The sequence below is a fragment of the Enhydra lutris genome, unplaced genomic scaffold, assembly GCF_002288905.1.
Source record: "Enhydra lutris kenyoni isolate GAN:26980312 unplaced genomic scaffold, ASM228890v2 scaffoldscaffold66, whole genome shotgun sequence".
Classification (NCBI taxonomy): domain Eukaryota; kingdom Metazoa; phylum Chordata; class Mammalia; order Carnivora; family Mustelidae; genus Enhydra; species Enhydra lutris.
The window spans coordinates 6858173-6884913 of NW_019154150.1; the positions used below are offsets into that span (position 1 = coordinate 6858173).

The 26741-nt window shown below is 43.5% G+C and overlaps 1 protein-coding gene and 2 pseudogenes across 1 annotated transcript; 2 read left to right on the forward strand and 1 right to left on the reverse strand.

Annotated features, from left to right (window-relative positions):
* The first annotated feature begins 5387 nt into the window (after positions 1–5387).
* On the forward strand, positions 5388–8039 carry LOC111159014 (annotated as a pseudogene).
* A 6209-nt stretch (positions 8040–14248) lies between these two features.
* Positions 14249–15331, reverse strand: LOC111159151 (C-C motif chemokine receptor 4). Its single transcript, XM_022521582.1, has one exon. The coding sequence runs from the start codon at positions 15329–15331 to the stop codon at positions 14249–14251; it is 1083 nt and encodes a 360-aa protein (XP_022377290.1).
* Positions 15332–19542: 4211 nt separating this feature from the next.
* On the forward strand, positions 19543–19922 carry LOC111158989 (annotated as a pseudogene).
* The last annotated feature ends 6819 nt before the right edge of the window (positions 19923–26741 follow it).

A 26741-nucleotide genomic window follows, 5' to 3' on the forward strand; every position in this document is an offset into this window, starting at 1 on the left:
ATCTAGCCCCTAGTAAGTTCTCAATCGACGCGTCATGGGTGAAAGAGGCCTTCCGTGACTGTGTCCCCAGGCAAAGAGGGCATCCACGTGTCTCCAGCTTTCCTTCCAGCAGGTCTGACACAGACGTGAGGGCAGGTGTCCTGTTGAAGGCAGATGCTTAACTGACTGAGCCACTCAGGGGCCCCCCACCTCTGAATTTCTGATCGTTTTTAACATAAACATGTCCGGTCTGTATTCCTGATATGACACATGCTCACCTTTGCTCTCCAGGTTCAACTTCTTTGGAGGAGGCCCCAGAGGCAAATGACTTCGACACACTGAGACAGAGGAGGAGAGGAGTCAGAAGGAAAGCAAAACGGGCAGATTGTGTGAGCATCCCTGAGTCCTGAGAAGATTTCTAGCATGACTACCTCCCATGACCAAGCCCTTGGGGTTAGGCAGCATAATAGCATCCCCACCAAGGTTTTGATATCTCAGCAAATGGGGCTTTTTGAGCTATCATTCCCAAGGCCAAGCTTGGGAAGAAGCAAGATCCCTGAGGTCCCCCTCATGGGGTAGGTGGGGAGACAGCATAGAGTGGGTGTCTACACATGGGCCAAGGCAGCCTCCAAGGGTTCGCAGGACCCTGAGTGGAGAGCAGTAGGAAGGTCTCCCATGCCAGCTAGAGCAGCATGAAGTAGCAAAGGTCTAGACAGCCTCACTAAGCCTCCTGAGGCCACAGAGGACAACAGGAGAAAATGGAGTGTCTCCCAGGTCACAAGAGGAGTGTCAAAGGATCTGATAAATCCTGGATGTAAGGGCCTGTCAACTCAGCGGGTCACTTCATGGATGGATGCTTGAGGCCCTGACAGGCTGGAGTGTATCTCCCCGCAGGTCCTGACATCAACAGATGACGAAGACCAGAGTCCCTTTCCCAAAAATGTAACACCACACGGTACTGAGGAGAGGGGAATAGGTGAGACACTGAACTGACTGAGATTATGTGTTTGCCTCTGAGAGAACTGGGGTCTCAAAATAGAAATGAGTTCCGTTCTAGAAGGAAGTTTACTGTTGACACCCATGTGTATCTCGTTTAACACCTCTGGTAGGATCAGCCCTTCCTGGCGTCAGTAAATGTTTAGAATCTTTTGTTATTTTAGCGGGTGTTATTACTTCCTGAAAAATAGATCAGCACATTTATTGGTAAGTATTTTCTACATTATTATATTGCGTTCATCTCAAGTGAGCTCTTGTTTTTTGTTTTTGTTTTGTTTTGTTTTAAGATTTTATTTATTTATTTGACAGAGAGAAATCACAAGCAGGCAGAGAGGAGGAAGCAGGCTCCCTGCCAAGCAGAGAGCCCGACACAGGACTCGATCCCAGGACCCTGAGATCACGACGCAAGCTGAAGGCAGAGGCTTAACCCACTGAGCCACCCAGGCACCCAGAGCTCTTGTTTTGATTCTTGATCTTGGTCATTGTTTTAGAATTATATTTTTTTCCTTGGACTATGGAATTTGGTTTTGCATGCTCATTTTCACTGGGAAATTTTCTGTTAGTTTGTCATAAAGATTTGTTTCTGTCTGTCACACTCTCTCTCTCTCTCTGTGCCCCTCCATCCCTCTATAGAAATCTTGAGGTTGCTTCTGTACAGCATGTTGTTGGTGCCCTACCCAGAAGCCTTTGCCTGCTGGTGCGCCCCTCCTCTATCTGCTGTGAGCTTTGGATGCTCCCTTCCCCGGAGAACTACTCTGGGCTTAATTTGGAAGATGCCTCACTGACATGTGGACACAAAAGACCAGACCAAGGGTGGCTCAGTCAGTTAAGTGTATGTCTTCGTCTCAGATTGTGATCCCAGGGTCCTGGGATCAAGCCCCACATCGGGTTTCCTGCTCAGCGGGGAGTCTTCTCCCTCTCCCTCTCCCTCTGCTCCTCCCCGCTGCTCGTGTTTTCTCTCTCTCTCTCTCTCAAATAAATAAATAAAATCTTAAAAAAAAAAAAAAAACAACAGACCCTTTGCCTCAAATTGGGATTACTTTTGTGATACAGTTCATGCCTAAGAGGCCCTGTGGGGGCAAGCCCATGCTGGGAGCTTGTGATGGTTCATTTTATGTGTCAACTTGATTAGGCCATGGAGTGTCCAGACATTTGGTCAAACACGATTCCGGTGAAGGTTTCTGGATGAGATTAACATTTGAATCTCTAGGTTGAGAAAAGCAGATTGCTCTCCCTGGTGTGGGAGAGCCTCATCTTATCCACTGGGGAGCGGAATAGGACAAAAGGCTGACCCTCCCTTGAAAGAGAAAATTCCTTCAGCCTGAGTGCCTTCAAACTAAGACATTGGGTTTTTCCTGCCTTTGGACTCAAACTGAAACACTGGCTCTTCCTGGATTTCAAGCCTACGGGCCTTCAGCCTGGAACTATACCATCGTTTCTGGTCTCCAGCTTGCAAACTCACCCGGCAGATCTTGGATCTTGTTTGCCCCATAAGCACATGAATCAATTCCTTGGAGAAGTTCCCTAGACAGATGATGATGGATGGACGGATGGTTGGATGGATGGGTAGATAGGTAGAAAGATAAAATCCTATTGGTTCTGTTTCTCTGGAGAACCCTAACATACAATACATCCTTGCTTACTTTCTTCCCCTTTCCTACCCCACACCCTCCCTCCCCTCTCCACACAGTAGCCCCTAGTAAATCGCTTGCACCGAAATCTCTGTCTCAGACTCAACTTCTAGAGAATTCAACTTACCACTCCTTCCAGTTAACAGGTTACAGTTACAGTCCACAACCAGGTCTTATGTTTGAATCTCAAGTCCTAAGTTCTGGAGGTATCACAGATCTGACTCCTGAGCCCTGTGCTTGAGGCTTAGTTCAAATCTTAGCTGTGAACCTGTGTTCATCCTCCAGCCTACGAGGCCTACAACTGTCAACCAGCAGTTCTTCCCTCTTCTTTCAGAGACCAGATAGCTCTGCCCTGATCTAGCCTCCGGCTTCAAATCCTCCCATATCCCATGGAGTGGAGTTACCCCGCAGGATCAGAGCTCCCGACAGCTACCGACAGCCTCAGGTCCCAGGACCTAGCCAACTTGAGGTCCTAGCTTTGCTCACCACTTTACTTTCATTTCCCAGTTCTGGTCCTCTGAGATATTTAATCCCAGAATTTTTCTGCAATATTTTTTTATTGGTGTATAATTTCCATGCCATAAAATATGCATATTGTTAAGTGTATAGTTCAATAAATTTTGATACATGAATCTCCCCAGGTGATCCACACTCAATAAGACACAGGAAATCTTCATCACCAGTACTGCTCTGCACTCATCCACAGCTGATACTCTACCACACGCCAAAGGCAACCGTTGTTGTAATTTTTGTCTCCGTAGATTAGTTTGGCCTGTTCTAAAGCTTCATATACGTAGAATCCTACAATATGTGCCTTTCTGTGTCTGGCTTCTTTTGCTCGACATAATGTTTCTGAGGCATACCAATGTTTTAAATGACTTACTCCTTGATTTACATTACTGAGTAATAAACCATTGCATGAATATACTACGCCTGTTTATCCATTCTCTTGCTAATGGACAGTTGGATTATTTCCAGTGTTTGGCTATTATGAATAAAGCTATTATACACATTCTTCTATTAAATATTTTTATTGCTATATATTCACATACCATAAAATTTACTCATTAATGATGCACAATTCAATGATGTTTATTATATTCACAGAGGTATGCAGCCATCACTATAATCTACATTATGAAGTTTTTCATCACCCCAAAAAGAAAACTATGTTTTCTTCTAAGAACTTTACAGTTTTAGCTCTTACATTTAGATCTGAGATCTATTTTAATTTTTTGTGTATGGAGTGGGTAGCAGTTCAACTTCAATCTTTTACATGTGGATATCCAGTTGTTCTAACATCAGTTTTGAAAGAAACCATTCTTTCCCCCCATTGAATTATCTTGACACCCGTGTCAAACAATCAATGAACCATAAACATGCTGGTTTATTTCTTGACTCTCAACTCTAATCCCTTGATCTATATGTCTATCCTTATGCTGTACCACATTGTCTTAATCGCAGTAGCTTGGTAATAAATTTTGAAATCAGGAACTTTATTTCCTTTCAAAGTTATTTTAGCTCTTCTGGATCCCTTTCATTGCTATATAGAATCAGCTTGTCAATTTCTACCCCCCCCCCAAAATTTTAAAAGCCAGCTGGGTTGTGATAGGGATTTTATTGAATCTAGAAATCTTTTTTTTTAACTCAATTTTTTTAACTTAAAAAATTTCTTAATTAACATACAATGTATCATTTGTTTCAGTGGTGCAGGTCTGTGACTCATCAGTCTTACACAATTCACAGCACTCACCATAGCACATACCCTTCCCAATGTCCATCACCCAGCCACCCCATCCCTCCCACCGCCCTCAGTATTGACATTTTTTAAAGATTTTTAAAATACCAAATCTTCTTTAAAAAAAAAAAAAAGATTTTATTTATCTACTTGAGAGAGAGAGAGAGAGAGCATGAGAGGGGAGAAGATCAGAGGGAGAAGAAGACTCCCCATGAAGCTGGGAGCCCAATGTGGGACTCGATCCCGGGACTCCAGGATCACCACCTGAGCTGAAGGCTTAACCAACTGAGCCACCCAGGGGCCCCAATACCAAATCTTCTAATCAGTGAGCACAAAATGTCCTTTTATCGATTTAGGGCTCCTCTAGCTTTCAATCTTGCACTTTTTTTTGGTTAAATTTATCTATGTTCTTGTACATAGAATTTTTTTCTGATTTCATGTTTGATTATTCATTGCCAGTGTATAGAAATGGAATTGATTTTTGTATATTGATGTTGCATCCTATAATTTGCTCAACTTATCTGTTCTAATACTTTTTTATAGATGCCTTAGATTATGTCATCTTATAGATATAGTTTTACTTCTTCCTTTCCCATCTGGATGCATTTTATTTCTTTTTCTTGCTTTTTTTTTTTTTTTTTTTTTGACCACAAACTTCCCATACAATATGGATGGAAGGGGCAAGAGCAGACATACTTGTCTTGTTCCTGACCTTACGAAGGGGAAAGCATTCAGCCCTTCACCATTAAGTATGATGTTATGAACATTCTTGAATAAGTCTTTTTTATAGACTGAGGTCTTCATTTCACTTGAGTAAATACTTGGGTCTAGAATCCCTGGATCACAGGGTAGGTAGGTATACGTTCAACTTTACAAAGAACTGTCAACCTGTACAGAACCATCTTTTAAATTTATTAGGTGTTTCAGAAGACAAGAAGAACCCCCCAAACTGGGAACTTTTGCTGCACCTCATTAGAAGTCTTCCCAGTGAAGAAATCAGCAATCCTATGACCCACAAGAAGTTTTCAAGGCACAGTTCGTACATGTCCCATCGTAAGCTCCTACTTTGTCCACAGCACAAACCCCCTCTAACTCCTCCTCAGTTATTCTCCCAAGAGGAGCCCAGCTGGACCACAAAATGCATCCTGAACCAGTGTCCACTTTGTCTACATGTGATGTTTTCATGGTGATGTCATCAAAATTACGAGGAATCCCTCTAACCAAGGCAACCATGGAGAGGAGGCTGTTTGGTGCACGATGATGGAGATATTTTCCTGCCTAGCTGGGCTCCAATTATAGTCCTATTTCTCTACAGTGTGATCCCAAAAAAGCAAACATTCTGCAAGCTCCTAATGCTATCTTGTACACATCTCACACCATGAACTCTGCTACCCATCCAACTGACGTCAGTGTCTTCTTCAACAGGACTGACGTAAGTGTCTTCTTCAATGCACTGACATCCTCTGTAGGCAGGCATCAGATCAGGATAAGCACCTACATGCTCCCTTCACCTGTGAACCCTCCTTTTTAGACTATCTCTCTGTGGTTCATTTGTCAGCTTTCCATAATCACAAAGATCTCCTTTTTTTTTTTCTTTTCTAAAATGGAAATATTTCTCTTGTTTTGGGAGAGTGTAAAAGTAATCGATGTTTGTTTAAAGAAATAAAGAACCCCAGGGGTGCCTAGGTGGCTCAGTCATTAAGCGTCTTCCTTCGGTTCAGGTCATGATCCCAGGGTCCTGGGATCAAGCCCCAGGTCGGGCTCCCCGCTCCACGGGAAACCTGCTTCTCCCTCTTCTTCTCCCCCGGCATGTGTTCTCTGTTCCACTGTGTCTCTCTTTGTCAAAAAAATAAATAAAATCTTAGAAAGGAAGGAAGGAAGGAACCTGGAAAGTATAAAGCATAATTCTTCCTTCTATGAAATGGCTAACATTAGTAATAGTTTGGTAAATCCAGAAAAATTTTTAATGACCAACATTTTTGGAGGTTAACTTTGAGGTTTCTTCTTCCAGGTTTTTAAAATGCTGTTAATAGTTCTCATAGAGGGCACCTGGGTGGCTCAGTGGGTTAAGCCTCTGCCTTCGGCTCAGGTCATGATCTCAGGGTCCTGGGATCGAGGCCCACATCGGGCTCTCTGCTCAGTGGGGAGCCTGCTTCTCCCTCTCTCTGCCTGCCTCCCTGCCTACTTGTGATCTCTCTCTCTCTGTTTCAAATAAATAAATAAAATCTTTAAAAAAAAATAGTTCTCATAGAGAGTCTAATTCCACCACCGCCTTGATCCCCCAATGCCCCCACCTCCATAGCCAAGGAGCTGTCCACGGCCACGTCCCACACAGAAGATGTTGTCTACTGCTTTGTCAGAAAGTGCTCAAAATGCCCAAGAGGACCCAGCCTAACTGCCATGAGAGAAAGTGGAGTACAATGTCCCCTCTGTAGTGGAAGTGGGACTAGAAGAGAGAGAGAGAGAGCATGTCTTGAATGGGCCTTAGACCTTGAAATTATTGCGAGGAAGTTTTCGGACAGCTGCAGATACTATGCAAAACAGACTAAACTCTACCATGTGAGGCATCATTCCAAATCTTGTAAGAAGTATCAAGATGAATATGGTGCTTCCTCTATCATTCCAAAATTTCAGATCTCTCAAGATTCAGTAAGGAACAGTAACAGGAGTGAAAGATCTACATCTGATAACACAAAAACTTATCAAGAGAATATAAGCTCTTCTTTTTTTTTTTTTTTAAGTAAGCTCCATGCCCAACATGGGCCTTGAACTCATGACTCCTAAGATCCAAAGCCATATGCTCAAATGACTGAGTCAGCCAGGCACCCCTAATGAGTTTTGCTTTGTTTGTTTTGTTTTTTTTTTAAGCAGGTTCCATGTGAAACCCAATGCAGAGCTAGAACCCACGACCCTGAGATCAAGACCTGAGCCAAGATGAAGAGTTGGACTCTTTATTTTTTTTAAGATTTTATTTATTATATGTCAGGGAGAGACATAACGAGAGGGGGAACACAAGCAGGGGGAGTGGGAGAAGGAGAAGCAGGCTTCCCGCTGAGCAGAGAGCCCGATGCGGGGCTCGATCCCAGGACTCTAGGATCATGACCTGAGCAGAAGGCAGACACTTAACAACTGAGCCACCCAGGCGCCCCAAGAGTTGGACTCTTAACTGACTGAGCCACCCAGGAGTCGCAAGAATACAAGTTCTTCTGGGCATCCCACCCACAAGGGCCCCTTGTGTCAAGAATCATGCTTTACAGACAACATTTCCTGGGTCACTGTAACTGTAATCACCTATTCCAGATCCTTCCAGTGATGTGTCCTATTTGTAGGTCTCTTCCTTGGGGAGATCCTGGCTGGATTACTGAAAATTTCATTAGTTGGGGCACCTGGGTAGCTCAATCAGTTAAGCATCCGACTCTTGATTTCAGCTCAGATCATGAACTCAGGGTCCTGGGATGAAAACCCACCTCTAGCTCTGCGCCCCGTGAGGAATCTGCTTGTCCCTCTCCCTCTGCTCTGCTCCCTTCTCACATTTTCTCTCTCTCTCAAATAAATAAATGAATAAAATCTTTTTTAAAATTTTGTTAAAAATTTTGTTAGTCATCTATCAAAGATGTCAGTTTGATTATGGAGAATTTGTGAATCCTCAGCTAGATAAGGAAAACCAATATCAAACTTTTCAAGTAAACATCTGAAGGCTATAGACATCTCCGTGTCTTTGTACCTGCTAGTACTGTCTTTAAGGGGAAAACCATATGAAGTCACCTTTCAATAACACAATGTGTCTATTAATATAAGTAATTCAGTCTAAACACTAAACTAAACTAAAATAAAATAAGATGCTGTTAATACATCATGGACATTTCTGCATGACAGTAGGTATCTAGCTGGAAAGCATTTGTTTTAATAGCATCACATTCCATAGTATGGAATTAATTAACACAGTAATTAATTCATTTTTTATTATTAAGTATTTCAACCATACAGAAAAGTACTGAGAATAATGACATAAACATGCATGGGCCACTTAGTTATTAGAGAAAAAGTTCAGTTGCATATAAATATTTTCCCCATTTTGTTGTTTGTCTTCTGATTTCTCTTTAACTGATGTTTGTGTTATGCATATTTTTATATTCACGTAGTTGAATTTATTAATCTTTTCTTTAGGGCTTCTGAATTTGAGAAAGGCTTTGACCATGCTGAAATTATGAGGAAATTCTCCTCTTTTTCCTATTAGAAGTTTTATTGCTCCAACTTTTACATTTAAATATCTTTTGAGGTTAACCATGTATGGCAAGATATAAGAATCAAGCTTAATTTTTTCCTCAGATGACAGTCCATTTGGCTCACTCCTTAAATAAGAAATTTATTGTATCTCCTGCTTGACTTAAAATGCCATCTTTAATATATGCTAAATTCCCATGTATGTTTTGATCTAATACTAGATTTCCCATTCTGTGCCACTCAATTTTCTGGTCCATTGCCATGGTATTTTAATTAGCTAATTAGTTTAAAATACATAGTAATTTATAATATAGTCATCCTTATTGCTCTTCTTTTCATAATGTCAATTTTTTGTTCATTTTCACAGGAACTTTTAAATCAGTGTATGCAGTTTAAAAAGAACCATTAATCTATGTTTTTTAAAAAGATTTTATTTATTTGACAGAGAGAGAGATCACAAGTAGGCAGAGAGGCAGGCAGAGAGAGAGGGGGAAGCAGGCTTCCTGCTGAGCAGAGAGCCCGATGCGGGCCTCGATCCCAGGACCCTGAGATCATGAACTGAGCTGAAGGCAGAGGCTTAACCCACTGAGCCACCCAGGTGCCCCCATTGGTGTATCTTGAAGAGTAACATTGGATTTAATCATTTAACTTGGGAAGATCTGGTGTTTTTATAAAAATGTTGAGTCTTCTTGGAAAAAAGTATCTAGGCCTTTTCATAGGGTATTTTGGTGTTCAGCAATAGTGTTTTCAAGTGGGGTTTTTTATATTTCCTATATATTTCAGATATAATATGTATCTTAATTAGGATTTTTTTTTCTATTCTCTTTCAAAATGCGGGTCTGTTTTTCTATCACATCTTCTAACCAGTGGTTATTTGTAATTATAAATACAGGTCAGTTTTACATATTAGCACTTTCCTGTTAACTCGCTTAATTGTTATTCATAATAGTTTTTGCCGATGATTCTCTCGAGTTTTCCAGTTACTCAATACTATCATTACAACTAGAAATACTTTTTTTTCTTTTTCAATTTAAAAAATAAATTTTATCTCTTAAAACAGTTTTAAGTTTATAAAAAAAATCATGAAGAAAGTACAGAGAGTTTGTGGGGTACCTGGCTGGTTCTGTGGGTAGAACATGTGACTCTCCATCTGGGGTCACGAGTTCGAGCTCCACACTGGGTGTGGAGCTTATTTAAAAAGAATTTTAAAAAATGGAGTTTGTGAGCTTTTTAATTCATTCTTCTTGCTGTTATTTTACAGGTCCTAGAGAAGGTGAAAATGCAGACTTCTGCAACTATGCTCATAGCAAAAGTCTTAATGAAGTAATTTTTCACCCAAAGAACACCCACTGATTTCTGGAACTAGGAGGCAATTCAATCAATCTTTGAACTCTGTCACACGAAGTTTTATTAGAAACATAGTGGGGATTTTGGAGAGAGGACCGCTGAACTTTGTGTAGTGAAATAGAAACTTGAATTGCCAGAGTAGAGGACTTAATTAAGAGATAAGGAAATTCACTCACTCACTAGAAAATAATTGAGCAACTGCTTTGTGCTAGACATTTTGCTAGGCGGTTAGGTGCTGGCTACTGTTGGAGTTAGTCTAATTCGTGATTAGAATATTATTTCCCTTGAATCTATGTCTCTTGGGGTAAATCCAACCTTATCTACTTTACAGTGAACCTGAACCGAGTTTCAGTATATGAAAGCCCTTGGTGGATTTCTGCTTTTCTGAAAGGGGAATTTGGAGCCATCATAAGCTTTTAAGGAGTAAAGTACTGTGACCACAAAAATGGGTAGAGCTTGTGTTTGGTTCATGTGAGCCCAGCAAGTCGCTGACCGCCGGTACAGAATATAGGATGTCAGGTGACTAGAGCACAACCTAAGGTAGAGGTGGTCCATGACCATAACAGGAGTGGAGAGGGAGATGCCTCTGGTGGTGAGGCAGGCCGGTTACGGGAGCCAAGGTGCAGCTGACAAACAGAAGCATAGGCAACAAGAGTCGGATGGGGCTGATGGACAGAGGCAATGAATGAAGGCCAATCCCAGTGCAGGGGCAATGCTTTCCCCACACCCGAAGGTCAGTTCCCTTTGTATTAGGGGCTCACTCGCCCCCATGTGATCCCCAAGTCCTGGTTTTAAACAGGGTTTCCTGAAAACAGCCTCTGAGACTCTGAGATTAGCGTACAGCGGATTTAATGGTGAGTCATCTTGGGAACAGCCCCTACAAGGGCGTGAAGGAAGCAAGACTGGACAACAGGAAAAGTTGCCCTGGCGTGTCGCTGCAGCAGACACCCCAACTGATCGTACGGGGAGCTCGAATTGGAATGGCCTGTCAGAGTTGTTCCAAATTAAGGCAAGAGGACAAGTGTTTATTTTGCTGCTGTCCCTCACCTCCCCAACATGTTCTCTTTTAACTGCCCAAACCACTCCCTAACCCCTGATCACACAGTCTGCTCTTAACACCACCAGCCTTTCCACCAGCCTCCCCTGTCCTTCCTCCCTTCCATTCATCAAAATCATGGTCCTTTTAAAAGCTAATTGTATGATGAAATTGGAAGTTGAATCCATTTCTCCTTCCTCGAACGTCCCAAAGCATTGTGTTTGTTACTCTGTTGTATCTCTCCTGCTTGCCTTAGAGTTGATCTTGTGTTTGTGTTTTCCCCGTATCAGAGTATAAATTCCACCAGCTTTCTCCTTTATCCTGTTAGTCTCTCCATAACCCGGAGACTAGCACAAAACATCCTGCTTAGCACAAAACAGACATTCAACCAATTGGAACTAATTGCATCCAATGCTCCAAGCTGTGAAGAGAGTTTCTCAAGGAAAATCTCCCCAACGGTCTGAAGACCGTTTGCCAACACCCTGTATCTTTTCTTCTCACAGAATGAAGATGGCATGTATCTATTCAGTAGAATTTGGGTGCCTGCTATGGGACAGATACTGAAAGGGCTATTGCCTGGCATTCTTGTTGAGGTAAAATTCACAGGCTTTCAAACAATCATTTAAAAATGTGCAATTCATGGGGCGCCTGGGTGGCTCAGTGGGTTAAAGCCTCTGCCTTCGGCTCAGGTCATGATCCCAGGGTCCTGGGATCGAGTTCCGCGTCGGGCTCTCTGCTCAGCGGGGAGCCTGCCTCCTCCTCCTGTCTCTCTCTGCCTGCCTCTCTGCCTACTTGTGATCTGTCTGTCAAATAAATAAATAAATAAAAATAAAAAATAAATTAAATAAATAAAAATGTGCAATTCAGCGGCATCTAGAACATTCCCAGTATTGTGCAACCACCACGACTGCTGTTCTTAAATGGCAACGAGTCTGTGTTCCCCAGAAGCTGGGTGCATTGTCACAAGGAAGAGATGGGTCCAGTGTCTGAGAACGGAGAGTTAAACTCACCTTTGTGTACTACCTTTGTTTAGAAATTGCACTGGCTTTTTGTTCATGTTTCTGGTGCCGAATGAGAAGAAACATTCTTGTCTGTGTTCCGAGAGTATCACACTGGAGTGCCACTGGAAGTTCCAAATTCCCCATCTGGAGGGAATCTGCCCCAGCTCTGGGACAAGGGAAGGCCTGAGGAACTTGAGGTGATGGGTGATTCCCCCCAGGAGGAGGGATGGCAGCGGGCAGACGGCATTCCACACTGTTTACCACTGTGTGTGCGGAGGGACAAAGCAACAGTGAAACCCCCTGGGCCGGTCTGTCTTTCAGGCCCTAAATTTTCCCTCTCACTGTGATTAAATGAATATCCTTACAAGTTCTACCAGGGAACAATCATCTTTCCTTTCATCACCCTGGAATATATTCTGCTCTATAGATGAGGGGAAACTGAGGCTAGAAGTGATGTGTTCAGGCTCACTCGGGAGTGCGGGTTGGGCTGGTGTGCCAGGCGGAGGTAGGTTTTCTAGGGAAACCGCCCAAGACCCCGGCCCAGCCCTCCCTGCCATGTACACCAGCCTCCTGGTCACTGCTGCACAGGGCACCGCCTCCCCACCCCACGTGGCTGCCTGGGACAGGGAACCCTCTGGTTCCTCCCACTGGCCAGCCCAGTGCGCCAGGTCCACATCAGCTCGCATCTGCAGCCCCGTCAGGAAACCAGCACAGGGTGCCTGGGTGGCTTGGTCTGTTAAGCATCTGCCTTGGGCTCTGGTGGTGATCCTGGGTCCTGAGATCAAGCTCCATGACCAGCTCCCTTCTCAGCGGGGAGTCTGTTTCTTCCTCTCCCTCTGCTCGTGCTCTCGCTCTCTCAAATAAAATTAAAACAAAACAAAGGAAACTGAATGCAAACAGGTCAGGAAAAAAACTCTCTGGGACTATATACAAGTCTGTTTATTTGTATCCATAAAGGCAACATCCACTTACCCTTTTAAAATCACTTCTCTGAAAACCAACTTTCTGGAAATGCATCCTTTATAAGCATAGAGCATGTGATAATGTGTAAACTTACAGAAGCATTTGAAACAGATAACTCGGTTAATAGTTTGCAAGACAAAAAAAAAAAAAATAGTTTGCAAGATAGGTTTTTTGGGGGGAGGGATTACAGGTCTCTCCCGACTTGATTAAAGTCTTTACTTTATTCTGATTAAGGCTATAAGAACAAAGGTTTATTTTAATGGTGTCAAACAATTAATTACATGATTAACATGTAAGAAATGACTGGCTGAAATTTTGAGTCATCCCACAGTTAAAAAGGTGGCCAATGTTTTAAAAGAGAGGATGACATTTTCACAACTTCATAATTTTGTGATGGTCCTGTTTATGCCACATCAGTAGTTACTGTTGGTTGATTATTCTTGCCTTGCCTGATAGGAGGCACTTCGAACTTCTTGAGGAAGCACTGTCATACTTTATTCGCCCTGGCTATTTTTAGTTTCGAAGGCTCTGTTTGTACACAGGTGAGAGACCCTACATAAATATATCCGCACATGTATATTATTTGTGAAATTTGAATATTCGTCTGTTGTAATTGAAACAAAACATGCTCACGACCATATGAAAGTGTGTTTGAATTTCCACAAATGTGTTTGGATTTTTTTAATGCCTTGTATTTCATGTTTGGAAATCAGACCATGCTATGTCTTCACATCCTTACACTTGTCATCGGCATCAAAAGTGTGGCTTCCATTAACAAATCATCCTTCAAAATAGAAGACTCAAGGTCCAGGTTCATTACTTCTCTTTGTTCCTGTGTGCACCTGGCTTCCAGAAATATACCATGCTTCGGATATATTATTAGAAAAACTCTAGGACAGCATGTCAAAGTTGTCTATATTGTTCCACAAAAGCTAGAAGTTCATGAAAGGAGCAAGCAGGAAGGAGCAGCGATTGATTCCACAGTTCCTCCTGGACAACACCCTCCGTTCAGGTAGAAGGGAATGAATGGTCCTTCCCTTACAGTATTATGTATAGCCTCACTGAAAAGCTGCTTAGAATTCTCCTTCAGTTTACTCATGCCGTAGGCAGGCACTCCTGGGAGAGGAGGGCTGCCGCAGCCGCAGCCCCACGGAGCTCTTGCTGCGCTGAACTCGCATGTGGCAAGAGGAAAAGCTGACTGTGGGGTGAGGAGCCCATGCCCTGCCGTGGATGTAAGTCTTCTTCCTGCCACTTGCTCAGGAATTCTTACTATAATACAGTTTCAAGCTCTTAACTCTGGGAAGCTCAACTCCATCTTTTGCCTCTTTGTTTTTCACAGGGCATCATGGAGATCGTGATCCCCGGTGGACTGCGTGTAGGAGGAGCTGGGAGTGTCAGGGGCGTAGAGCTGGAGGAGCCTACAGTATTGGCAGCACATGAACGGTCCCCTGCAGGTTTTGAAGAGCTGTACGATGTACTTGCGGAATTTCTCCCCGAGGAAAAAGTAGATGACTGGATTAAGGCAGCAGTGAACGAAAGCCAGGGTCTCTGTGGCCTGAATGGCGTAGTCCAGGTGCCTTTCAAAGGTGCAGTCCTGAAGGACCCCCAGCTCCACCAGTGTCTCCAGGAAAAGCACCACATTGTAAGGTGCCCAGAACCCCAGGAAGAGGGCCACCACAGCAAAGACCATCCTCACCGCCTTGCTCTTCTTCTCATTTTTGCAGTGCTGCAGTGTCCTGATGATCATGGAGTAGCAGAACAACATGGTGCCCAAGGGAACCACCAATCCGAGAATGTTGATCTCCAGAGAGCTCAGCACCTTCCACCTTGTGGAGTTGAGAGAGTACTTGGTTTTGCAGTAGGTGTGGTTGCGCTCGGTATAACACGTGCTGAATAAAAGGCCTGGAAGGGAGGCCAGTACAGCCACAGACCATGTGGCCAAACTGGTGATGACCCCATAAGTCAAGGTCCTCGCTCTCAGGGAGAACACCGCATGCACAATCGCCAGGTATCTGTCAATGCTCATGAGCATGATGAAGAAGATGCCACTATAAAAACCCACCAAGTACATCCAGGAAATGATCTTGCAGAGACCGAGTCCAAAAACCCACTGGTCTGCAGCATAGTAGCCCCAGAAAGGGAGGGAGAGCACGAAGAGCAGGTCCGAGATGGCAAGGTTGAGCAGGTACACGTCAGTCATGGACTTAAGCCTTTTGTACTTGAACAGGACTAGCACCACCACAGAATTTCCAAGGAGACCAAACAGAAAGACCAAGTAGTAGAGAGGGGGCAGGAAGAGCTCCCCAAACGCTTTGATGCCTTCTTTGGTGCAAGGCTTGGGGATGTTTTCGTAGAGATAGTAATTGCTATAGACACTTTCATCCAGGGTGGTGTCTGCTATATCCGTGGGGTTCATTTTCAAATCTGCCAGCTCCTCAACTCTGGTCTGAGCCCCACCAGAAGATAAGAAGGGGAAGAGCAAACAAGATTTCTGTAAGAACAAAACCAAATTGGAATGGTGCTGAATACAGAGCATAGCTGCTTAATATTTTGCCCCAGACCATCGCACAGCCTTCCCAACCTTCCCAAGTGGAACAGCGCCCTTCCACAGGGCAGTGCAGCCAAATGGGAGAACCCTGCCCTTGGGAGTTAGCAGATTCCACCGTCCAGCTCTGCCCCTTTCCTACCCCTCTGAGGGGAGCTTCCGTTCTCTCATTTGTAAGTGGGGACAGTAAAACCTCCTTCCCAAGGAGGCGTTTTCAAGGACGCATTTCTAAACAGTAGTCTGGGATTACTGAATCATTTGTAGGTCAGTTGAGATTCCCAATAGTCCTACACCCGGAGCCGCCTTTGTGACATAAAAACAAAAAAACAAACAAAAAGATGAAAAATCTATGCATGTTCCCCCTTCAGATTATAATTCCCAAAATTCAGTAACTGCTTAGATAATCATTAGGCTACAAGGTTGGTCACCTGACTTTATATTAAAATTCTAATTCCTCCTGCAAGCTTGACATAGATTTCAAAGCACATTCCCTGGCATTATTCATTTAATCCTACCCCATGTTCCTGTCCCCTGCCACCCTCCCAACAAAAGTCGGGCACTCTAAGCCAAGCGACCTTACCGAACCATGGTGTAGATGACTCATAAAAGGTTCAGAGAAGTTAAATGAGGCCACACAGCTATATGCAAACCTTTCTCTTGGGGCCTGAGTCCCGGTGATGTGCTGGTAAACCAGTTCTGGGGAGGTAGGGAACTCTGATTTACGGTGTTTGCGTGTTTCTATAGTACAAATACTTCCACCACGGCAAAATTGCAGCTACCAACCACTTCACAGAATTCCTCAATCTTGGGGCACCTGGGTGGCTCAGTTGGTTAAGCGGCTGCCTTCGGCTCAGGTCATGATCCCAGCGTCCTGGGATCGAGTCCCACATCGGGCTCCTTGCTCGGCAGGGAGCCTGCTTCTCCCTCTGCCTCTGCCTGCCATTCTGTCTGCCTGTGCTTGCTCTCTCTCTCCCTCTCTGACAAATAAATAAATAAAATCTTAAAAAAAAAAAAATTTCCTGAATCTTAGCAATCTTGAGTTGGTGCAAGTTGTCTCCAGCACACACAGCCAAGTCCCAGGTCCATTCTAGAACATCACATAAATGGGAACACGCCTGGCCTTCCAGGTCTGGGGGCCCGCTGCTTCTGGGCCAGTCTAATGCTAATGCAGCAGATGTGTTTTCAAGGCCCTTCTGAAGACTGCAGTATTCAGATAATCTCACAGTACTCAGATGGTTACTTGAGAGCACTTTCTGGTCTTTTCATCAAAACTGCATGCAAAAATCAGTCCTGTCCACTGAATCCCATCCCCCGCCGGAATTAGCCTGACAGATGTCGAAACGACACATCACAGCCAGAAATGAAATCTATCTCCCCAATCACTCTCATTTGCTATCTAAATTGGCAGGTGAAGAGATTAAAACCTTCTTAAATTTACACACCTGTTCACATGTGAATCAGAGTAATTCAGGGATGAAGGGCTTTCTGACTCAAGGCTACCTCCTCTTGCTTCCTTCTTAACGGCAGCCTATGTTCCTTATTACAACAGTGTCCAGTAATTCACGTCGACCCCCTACCTTCCAGCCTCACCACCACATGCCCCAACACTCAAACTATAAACTACATTTGGTTTCTCAAGAAAGAGATTTGGATTTCCTCCTGCAAACAGATCCTGAAGACCGGGGGCATCGCAGGGTCCCTGGAAACAATGTTGTACAATGAATATCGATTCTAGTTAGATAAAGAACAGTCCTCTCTCCACCATTTTTCCAGTGAAAGTTTAAGGAACAGACAAAGCTGAGGAATTCGGAAATTATCGGGAGAACAAAAAAAGTAAACACCAGCTGGTAAGTGGTGGGAATCAGCCTTATTTTCTTTCTTGGCCTGGGAGTCTTGACAGAAGCAAAAAGCAGAAAAGTGTGTATATTTGACCAAAATTTTCTGTATATCCTAAGCATGTGGACTGGGGCCAGATGTGCACAGTGAGAGAGACCTGCACCTATGAACGCCCATCAGACAAGGGCTTGGAGGATGTGAGTAGAAGTAGATGGTGTGTGAGCTCCAAGGTAAGATAAGCTGGCTGGGAGCCCCAGAATGCCCAAGATGCCTGAGTGTTGGGACTGGGTAGCTGGCCAGCTTATAGCACTTCCAAAGTCCACACACCTATCTAGTGTCTGGAGAGCATGCGTGGCCTGTGGCCTGAGGCCCTAGGAATGGCCCCGTCCCCACTTACCTTGCTTCCCTGACAGCAGTTCTGAGGCAGGTCTGTGAGCCAGTGCCAGGCTTGCTCAAGAAGTAGAGTGCTGAGAAAGACAGGTGCCTTTGAAGGGCGCGTGGCTTCCTGTGAGCACCAGCTCTATCCTTCACCCAACTATGCTGAGTTCAAGTGGGGTTTTTTTTGATAGAAGCAGCAGAAAACGAGTGACTAAGATTCACTCATTTCCCAAAACTGAAAGCTAGGAAGGTTTGCTCTCTGCTAGATTAAAGAGGAAAATGAAGTAAGTTTTCTTTTAAAAGAGAAATTTCTTGATTTTTAAACATTGATTTGTTGGTTTTTTAATGTAAAAAATTGCCTTTGGCCGGCTCCCTGCAGTAGAAATGATCTATATATTCTGGATCAGCGGGCTGTTCGTTATTTGCTGGTGGCAGGCAACCAGGATGGGCTATATCCTCCAACGAGTGGGAATCTGAGGAGGTTAGAGGAGGAGGCCAGACACAGGCAGGAGAAAGGGTAACCAGAGGAGAGAAACATGAATGTGAGTGTGTGTGTCCGGGAGGGACTGGGAGGGCTGTAGTCAACCACGTTCGATAACTGGGTGTAACGTGGCATCCGACAACCTAGCTTCAAGCCCCCTTTGCAACAGGAGGACCCCTGCCCACAGCCCTCTACTTAGAAATCATGGCACTTCCACTGACAGTAGTCGTGGCCGAGTCCCCCTGAGTTTGCATGGCAGTCACAGCAGTCCCAAGTCTTCTGTCCATCATCTCCTCAGCTTCTGCCAGCTTCCAGATGTTTTCCCTCTACTGTCTTCAGTTCGGCTTCGAAGAGCCACAAATGTCATTTTTCCTAAGGAGTTTGCATGAAAAGGGACCAGAGCCAGAGCATGCTTGTCACCCTTTGTTCATTATTACCTCTCCCAAAGAGTCTTTTCAGTTTTTTTTTTCTTATCTCACTTCCCCATGAAACTTTTTTTTTTAAGATTTTATTTATTTGACAGAAAGAGAGAGAGAGAGTGAGAGAGGGAACACAAACAGGGGTAGAGGGAGAGGAAGAAGCAGGCCCCTCACTGAGCAGGGAACCTGATGCAGGGCTCGACCCCAGGACCCTGGGATCACGACCTGAGCTGAAGGCAGATGCTTAACAACCGAGTCACCGAGGCATCTCCTCCCCATGAAATTTTAATACTGTTTATGATGTAGTATGCGTATATCAGTGCTTTATACATAAAAAGAGAAGGGTTTGTTTTCACCTCCTCAAACCAGTTTTTGACTCCTTGAGGGCAATACTGCCTTTACTACAAATGCATGAGTTAGAGTGTTGTGTCCCAAGAGGTTCTTTGGCCCCAGGGCACTTGGGTGATATCTGGAAACATTTTCTTTGGGGACAGGAGGAGCTGCTCCTGGCTTCTAACAGGAAGAGGCCAGGAATGCTGCTAAAATCCTACAAGGCAGAGGACAGCCCTCTACGACAAAGAGTGCTCGTGCCCAGAATGTCAACAGAGCTGAGAGACCTGAGCTAGGGCAGCCATCCCAGCGTGTAGCTGGAGAACCAGATTCACAGACACCCTGAGAAAAAGAAATGAAGATCTGTGATCAGATCAGTACGGGGAACTCTGGGCTTGGGTTCAGGTTAAACACCACTCCGTGCTGCAGCACCCCTGGGGTTTTCCAGTGCCAATATCACTGTGACCTTTGGAAGCAGATATAGAATAAAAAAGCCCCTAACATATTTGGCCAGTGAATCTACGCCCATTATAGAGGGTAATTTATAGAATAAACGTATTTTTAGGTTCTGCCACTGTCTTTCTCTTCAACGGGGTGGCCAGCTGGTTTGGCGGAGGCAGCCTTTAAGAGATGCAGAGATGCAGATCCTCGTGAAGACCCTGATGGGCAAGACCATCGTCCTTGAGGCCGAGCCCCGTGACATCATCGAGAATGTCAAAGCCAAAATCCAAGACAAGGAGGGCATCCTGCCAGACCAGCAGCAAGCAAATGATTTTGGCAAACAAACGGCTGGAGGATGGCCATACTCTCTCAAACTGAAATATCCAGAAAGAGGCTTCCCTGCCTTGGGGCTTCGCCCGCAGGGTGGCCTCATCAAGCCTCCCCTCTGTATGCTGGCCCAGAAACACAACTACGACAAGATGGTTGGCCCCAGTGCTCCCTGCACCCCCACTCTGTCACCTGCCATAAGAAGCGTGGCCACACCAAAAACCTGTGCCCCAAGAAGAGGGTCAAATAAGGCCCTTTTCCCCACAGGGTGGCCTCCTGCCCCAGCCCAAAGCCCCAGGGCTTCAACAAAGTTTTCTTTTCATTGACTGAAGCAGTAAATAAATAAATAAATAAATCCCCCTATTTTTAAAGGTTTTTATTTATTCATTTGACAGAGAGAGAGAGAGAGAGATCATAAGTAGGCAGAGGCAGGTAGAGAGAAGGGGGAAGCAGGCTCCCTGCTGAGCAGAGAGCCCGAGGAGGGCCTCGACCCAAGGACCCTGAGACCATGACCTGAGCTGAAGGCAGAGGCTTAACCTACTGAGCCACCCAGGCACCCTAAATCCCCCTATTTTTTAAAAATGCAGAGCCTGGGGAAGCTTCTGGGGCAGCTGGGAAAGCCCCGGGCAAGCCCATGTGAGCACCGTGCCTAAGCTTCTGTGGACCTGGCCTGGGAGGAGGAGTGATCGGGTGTTAGGGTTCTAGAACATGTGATAGGCAAAGGTGCCAATGATCGTGTGTTATCACGGTCATTGTGGGTCCAGAGACGCTCCCTTGGAAGGCAGTTAATGCTCCCTCAACTCAATCTGCTTGCGTGAGAAGCATCCCGGGTCCAAGGGAGGATGAACGTGACTTCCAGCCTCTGCGTTGGTCGACAGCACTTGCTCTGAGGCCTGCTCCATCTGGCTGTGGATCCCAGTGCCACCAAGTCATAGCTATGTGAACCTCAGTCTTCTCATCTGCAAAAGGGATGATACCGCCTGAGGACTGTGGAGAGGCCCAGCGAGCCAGTGTTGGTGCCAGAGACAGACAGGCACTCCACCATAGCACTGGTGGTGTTAATCAGTAGATAAAACGCACAGTAATAGCTTTCTCTCATGAAGTAGCTGAGCGTGGCGTGTGGTCCAGAGCCACAGCTAGGAACCCGGAGATATTTGGATGCAAACCCAGTGGGCCACATTCCATTTCTGAGTTAGTGCTAAGGTGAAGAGCACATTTCAGGTTTCCAAGTTGCGAAAGTTATTGTCCTGGAGAATGTCCGTCTTTCAGTTTGCAAAGTCATAAGGTTAACTGTCCTGGAGAAACACTAAATAGGTTTCCCCCCAGTAGGGGTTTTTCAAAACTAAGCTATACTCCCACCCACCTCCCCAGAAAGATCACGTATTTAGTCATGTCTATTTCGTAGATGGGGAAATAGGAACCTAGGGAGAGGACAGGTATGCTCAGGGCCACACAGCCAGAGACGCAGTCAGTAACACGTACACTCTAGACGTTTTCATAGACACCATCTTCCACTGGGCTGAATGAAAAACTCAAACCTGACTAGAGAGGAGCCGACCAGGAAAATACACTCAGGGCAAACCCTCCCCCAAGGCAAGGTGGTGTGTGGCACAGCCCCGGCAGTCAATGGGAAGGAAAGCCGCAACATAAGACTACAGCGCCCTCTGGTGTACCAAACCTTATATCAACACCAAAAACATCCACGTATATTCCCCAGTCCATGCATACCACACCAGCCCACAGGAACCAGCCTATGTGACCCAGGAAACCATGCCCAAGGCCTTCAGGAGGAGCTCCGTGGAACTCAGCTGCAGAGCAGTGGCAGTAAAACATAAAAGATTTGGGGGCGCCTGAGTGGCTCGGTCAAGCATCTGACTTTGGCTCAGGTCATGATCTCGGGATCCTGGAATCAAGCCCCACCTCAGGGTTCCCTGCTCAGCGGGGAGTGTGCTGCTCTCTCTTCCTCTCCCCCTGCCTCCCCACTCCCACTCGTGCTCTCTCTCTCTGTCAAATAAATAAATTAAATCTTTAAAAAAAAAAAGCATCAAAGACCTGGAGTCAGACCCATTACTTTCATTTAAAATGAGAAAAGGCTGCCAGCGAGGGCCAGACAGGGCATTGTACCCAGGGACAGAGCAACAGCGAGCTGGGCCTATAGGGGGTAGCTTATTTTTGACAAGTAGGGTAGGGTTAGTTAGTTTTCATGGGTTCTCTGCTGATTGGCTAATTTGGATAATTTGAGGTCTTGGGGCAGAGGAACTGTCCCTAGCTCCCTGGGGTCTGGTCCCAGGGTGATTAGGGCTATGGACTGTAGTCCCAGAGCCCAGATGCTGATAAGGAAGCTACTGCTCAAAAAAGGGAACTGATCAGCCTCTAGCCAGGGCCTCAAAACTGGATCAAGACAGCACTTAAACAAATAAGTCATTTTACGGGGGAGGTCTGAATACACAGACAAAACTTTGATAAGGAAATAGAAAATTGCAAACAATTAAGTTACAAATTGATTTTAAAGAGATAACTAAAACTCCCTGTACATTTGAAAATTAGAAATCACATTTGCATGGAACCCAGACATCAAAGAAAATATCACAATGGAAAATAGAAAACCCTTGAACAGAATGATAATAAAGTATCACTTATCCAAAATAGTGGTACACAGCTGCGGGGGGCCTGAGAGGGTAACTGAGCCCTTACGTATTTACATCAGAAGAGAAGAAAGAATGAAAATTAGTGAGAGCTGTTCAACTGGAAAAAGAAACAGTAGAAAAAGGAATTGTAGAATAAACTCAAAAATGATATGAGGAAATAAACAATAAATATAAGCAGAAATTAAACACAATTTGAAAGTAAAATAGACCCACTGAAAACACAAAATTGACAAACCTCTAGGAAGATAGATAAAGAAAAAAAAGGAAACAATCTTGGAACATCCAGGAGATACAAATACAGAGCAGGGAAACAGGAGTCCCTGGGTGGCTCAGTGGGTGGAGGGTCTGACTCTTGATTTCTGCTCAGGTCCTAATCCCAGGATTCTGGGATCAAGCCCTGCATCACGCTCAGTGCTCAGTGCGGAGTCTACTTAAGATTCTCTTCTCTCTCTCTCTCTCTGCCCCTCCCCCTCTAATAAATAAATAGATAAATGGATAGACAGTTAATAATTTTTAAAAATCCATCCTAAAATTCATATGGCATCTGAGGAAACCTGAAATGGTCAATTTTGAAAAAGAAGAACAAAGTTGGAGGTCCCACACTTCCTGATTTTAAAACTTATTATAAAGGGCATTGGTTTTATATATATACACACATATGTGTGTGTGTGTGTATATATATATATATATATATATATATATATAATAAAGCTACAGCAATCAAAACAATGTGATATTGGCATAAAGACACACATATAGACCAATGAACTAGAATAGAGAGCCCAGAAATAAATCCCCACATATATGGTCAAATAATTTCCAAAAAAGGTGCCAGGTTCATTCAATTAGGAAAGGACAAGTCTTTTCAACAAATGGTTCTAGGAAAACTGGATATTCTCATGCAGAAGAATAAAGCTGGATCCTTAGTTTCACCATATACAAAAATTAACTCGAAATAGTTCAAAGACCTAAATATAAAAGCTAAAACTATAAAATTTTTAGAAGAAAACATAGTGAAAAGTCTTCACGACAATGGATTTGACAGTGATTTCTTGAAGATGACACCGAAGACACAGGTAACAAAAATAAAAATAGATAGAAAAACTATACCAAAATGTAAAACTTCTGTGTATCAAAGGACATAATCAACAGAGTAAAAAGGCAGTCTACAGAATGGGAGAAGCTATTTGCAAATTATATATCTGATAAGAAGTAATATCCAAAACACACAAAGAACTGCTACAACTAGACAATAGAAAAAATAACCTGATTGGGTATTGGTGGTACTGGTACAAGGATAGAAAAATAGAAACAGAATAAAGTATTCAGCAATGAACTTCAGTGACTGTTCCAGAGACAGACTATGTTTTTTATTATTTAAAAAATCTCCAATAATGTCCTACTCCCCAGAAACCTTATGTGTGAAATCCCATATGTGAAATCAGCCACCCACCCCTAACATAACAATATAACTAGAGAGACTGCTAATGGTTAAAACCCAGAGGAGAGCGGTCTCCTCCAAATGCCCCAAGAGATACTTCATCACCTAAGATTACAATTCTTCAGGGCAGAGGCATCTGGGGGGCTCAGTCAGTTGAGTGCTGACTCTAGCCCAGCGCTGACTGGGCTCAGGTCATGATCTCAGGATTGTGGGATCAAGCCCGTATCAAGCCCCGTATTGGGTTCCTCCCTGGGTGGGGAACCTGCTTAAGATTCTCTCTCTCCCTTTCTCCTCCACCCCTCTCAAAATAAGTGTTTTTTAATTTAAAAATTAAAAAAAAAAAATAAACAATTCTTCAGGTCATAGTCTCTGTACCACCTCCCACCCAACCCAACCAACACACACACACAAACCACCAAATCCTATTTCTGGAATAACCAATTCCCTCCTTCTACCTTTCAGTCAGTCCTGGCTGAGGTTCTTCCTCCTGAACTCAATGTTCTATCTCTTCTTGATTATACACAATTGGAGACACAAAACATATAAACACAGGTTTGTATATTTTTAAAGTCTAAACAATTGTAATGTCTCATTTTACATACGAGGGGGACTGTAAAGAAAAGAGAGTAACAGAGACACAGTTACCACGGCATTGGAGAAGCTGACAGGATGAGTTACCATGAGGAAGGGAGTGAGGAAAAAAATCATTCCTGTAGCCCTGAGAATCCTTAGGTGGGACCTGGGGAGGCAGTAGGTGGCTGCCTTACACCCACATGGGCACAGTGGTTCTCTCGTGAGAACATTCCAAGTAATGCTTCATATGAAATTACATTTTTTTAATTACATTTATTTTAATCATAAAACCTTTTTCATATAATTCTAATGGTACTGAAAAATAGTAGTTTAATTTAGAACAAAATGAATTTTTTCTTTCTCTGAACATATTTGCAGCTTTATATATGTGTGTGTGCACCTGTATGTGTACCTGTATATAAACACACTCATGAATGCAAAGACTACTTATGTGAATAATATTTACACCTATACCAGAAGCTGAGGTAATAAGTAAGGTCATGGAATAAAATCTATCCGTGGTATAACAGTACCTCCTAATCACAAAACTCCTCACCGCTCATCTTTTTAGGATCCAGGCCCATTTTCCTTTATGAGGCATGCATGCATTGTTAACAATCTCGAGATAATATTTTTTTGAGTCCTTTGGCTTTTTAAAAGGGGGAAAGAAGGAGACACATTATGGATAACGGAATGCCGATAAATGACCCCTTTTGCATATAATTGAGAAGTGGGATCAGTTTGGTCAAGGTTCAGTCTAAGCTGAATTATGAAAATTAAGAAGATGTGAAATCATCCACATTTTATTACACAATATCAAACTTTCACTGTATTAGTTTTCTGATGTGGCTGTAACAGATCGTCACGAACTAAGTGCTTAATCAACATGAATTTATTACAATTCTGGCAGTCTGACCGAGATCAGAAATCATTTTCTAACTGGGGTTTAGTAGGGCCAGTTTCTTCTAGAAGTTCTGGGAAAGAATCTGTTTCCTTGCTTTTGCCAGCTCCTGGAGACCACCTGCATTTGCTGATTATCTCATGGTCTCTTTGTCTCCAAAGCCAACAGTGTATCGTCTTCTCACCTCTCACTCTTTTTATAATGACCTTTGTGATTACATTGAACGCATCAGACAACCCAGAATAATCTCCCTATCTCAAATCAAATGTATCGAACACCTTTGGAATGTAAAGGAACACATCCATAGTTTGTGGGATTTAGGATATAAACATCCTTAGGGGCCATTATTCTATTTACCAAATCATATTCAGTAATATCATCATCGATCTCATCAGAAGACTAAGTATTGAGAAACTGTCATTGTATAGTAGCAGATACAAGTTTTCCAAGATTACAATGTTCACCTGAAAGTTCCCACTTAATCATTAGCAATAAATACTGTCAGCTGTTTTACTTGAAATAACAGGCTCACTTCATTCATTTTCAATAAAATGTCTACAAAATACTTACTTGGATAGTTATACATTGTAAGTCATTCAGGTAAGATGGAATTCCATGTGAATAAGGATAGAGGTAACAGAATCAGTTTTCCTGCTTCATCGGGAGATGCTGAGGTACAACTGGCACTGGGATCACTTGGGAGAGGTGAGGAGAGTACAGTTTTGTGTACTACCTCAATTTGTCTAAAGGTCCCAGTGGCTTTACCCCATTCCTTTTGCACCATCAGGACAAATACTACTAGAGTGAAAAAGATAAAGTTATAGTGTTATTATGAATGTAGTTTTGATATCAAGAATGCCCTGGACAGGGTCACAGAGATCTGCTGTCTGTCACCCCCAAGGGACTTAAGACCACTCTTGGAAAATTGCTATTTTCGGGAAAATTGCCACCGATGGATGGCAGCAGGTACAGCAGAATTTCCCCGTTTACGCTGGCCGTGATTTAAGAAAGTTATTTCAGGATAAATTTAAAATTTTGTCTTTAAAGCTCAAAGACAGCATTTCTTTCCAGAAAATACACTTTGAAATATGTAACAGAATTCTGGGAAACAAGTGCTATTTAAGCTCGCAACTCAAACAAGTGTACTTTTGCTTGAGACAACCTCACACTGTAGAGTGCAGAAGGGCTGTGAGCCTGCTTCTCATTTTGCCATTCTTACTAAGAACACTAAACAGCTTTGATAATGTTAATTTGGTCATTTTATTAAATAAAACCAAACTTAAATATTCTACCAACTGGAATTAAAATTGCGGAGTTTGCCTACAGAAAGGATCATATCTAAAGTTTAATGAAGCTCATTTTTTTCTTCTGAAAGTTAGATCATTGGGGCACCTGGCTGGGTCGGTGGGAGGAACATGCAACTCTTAATCTCAAGGTCTTGAATTCCAGCCCCACGTTGGGTGTAGAGATTACTTAAATATTTTTTAAAACAATTTTTTTAAAGGT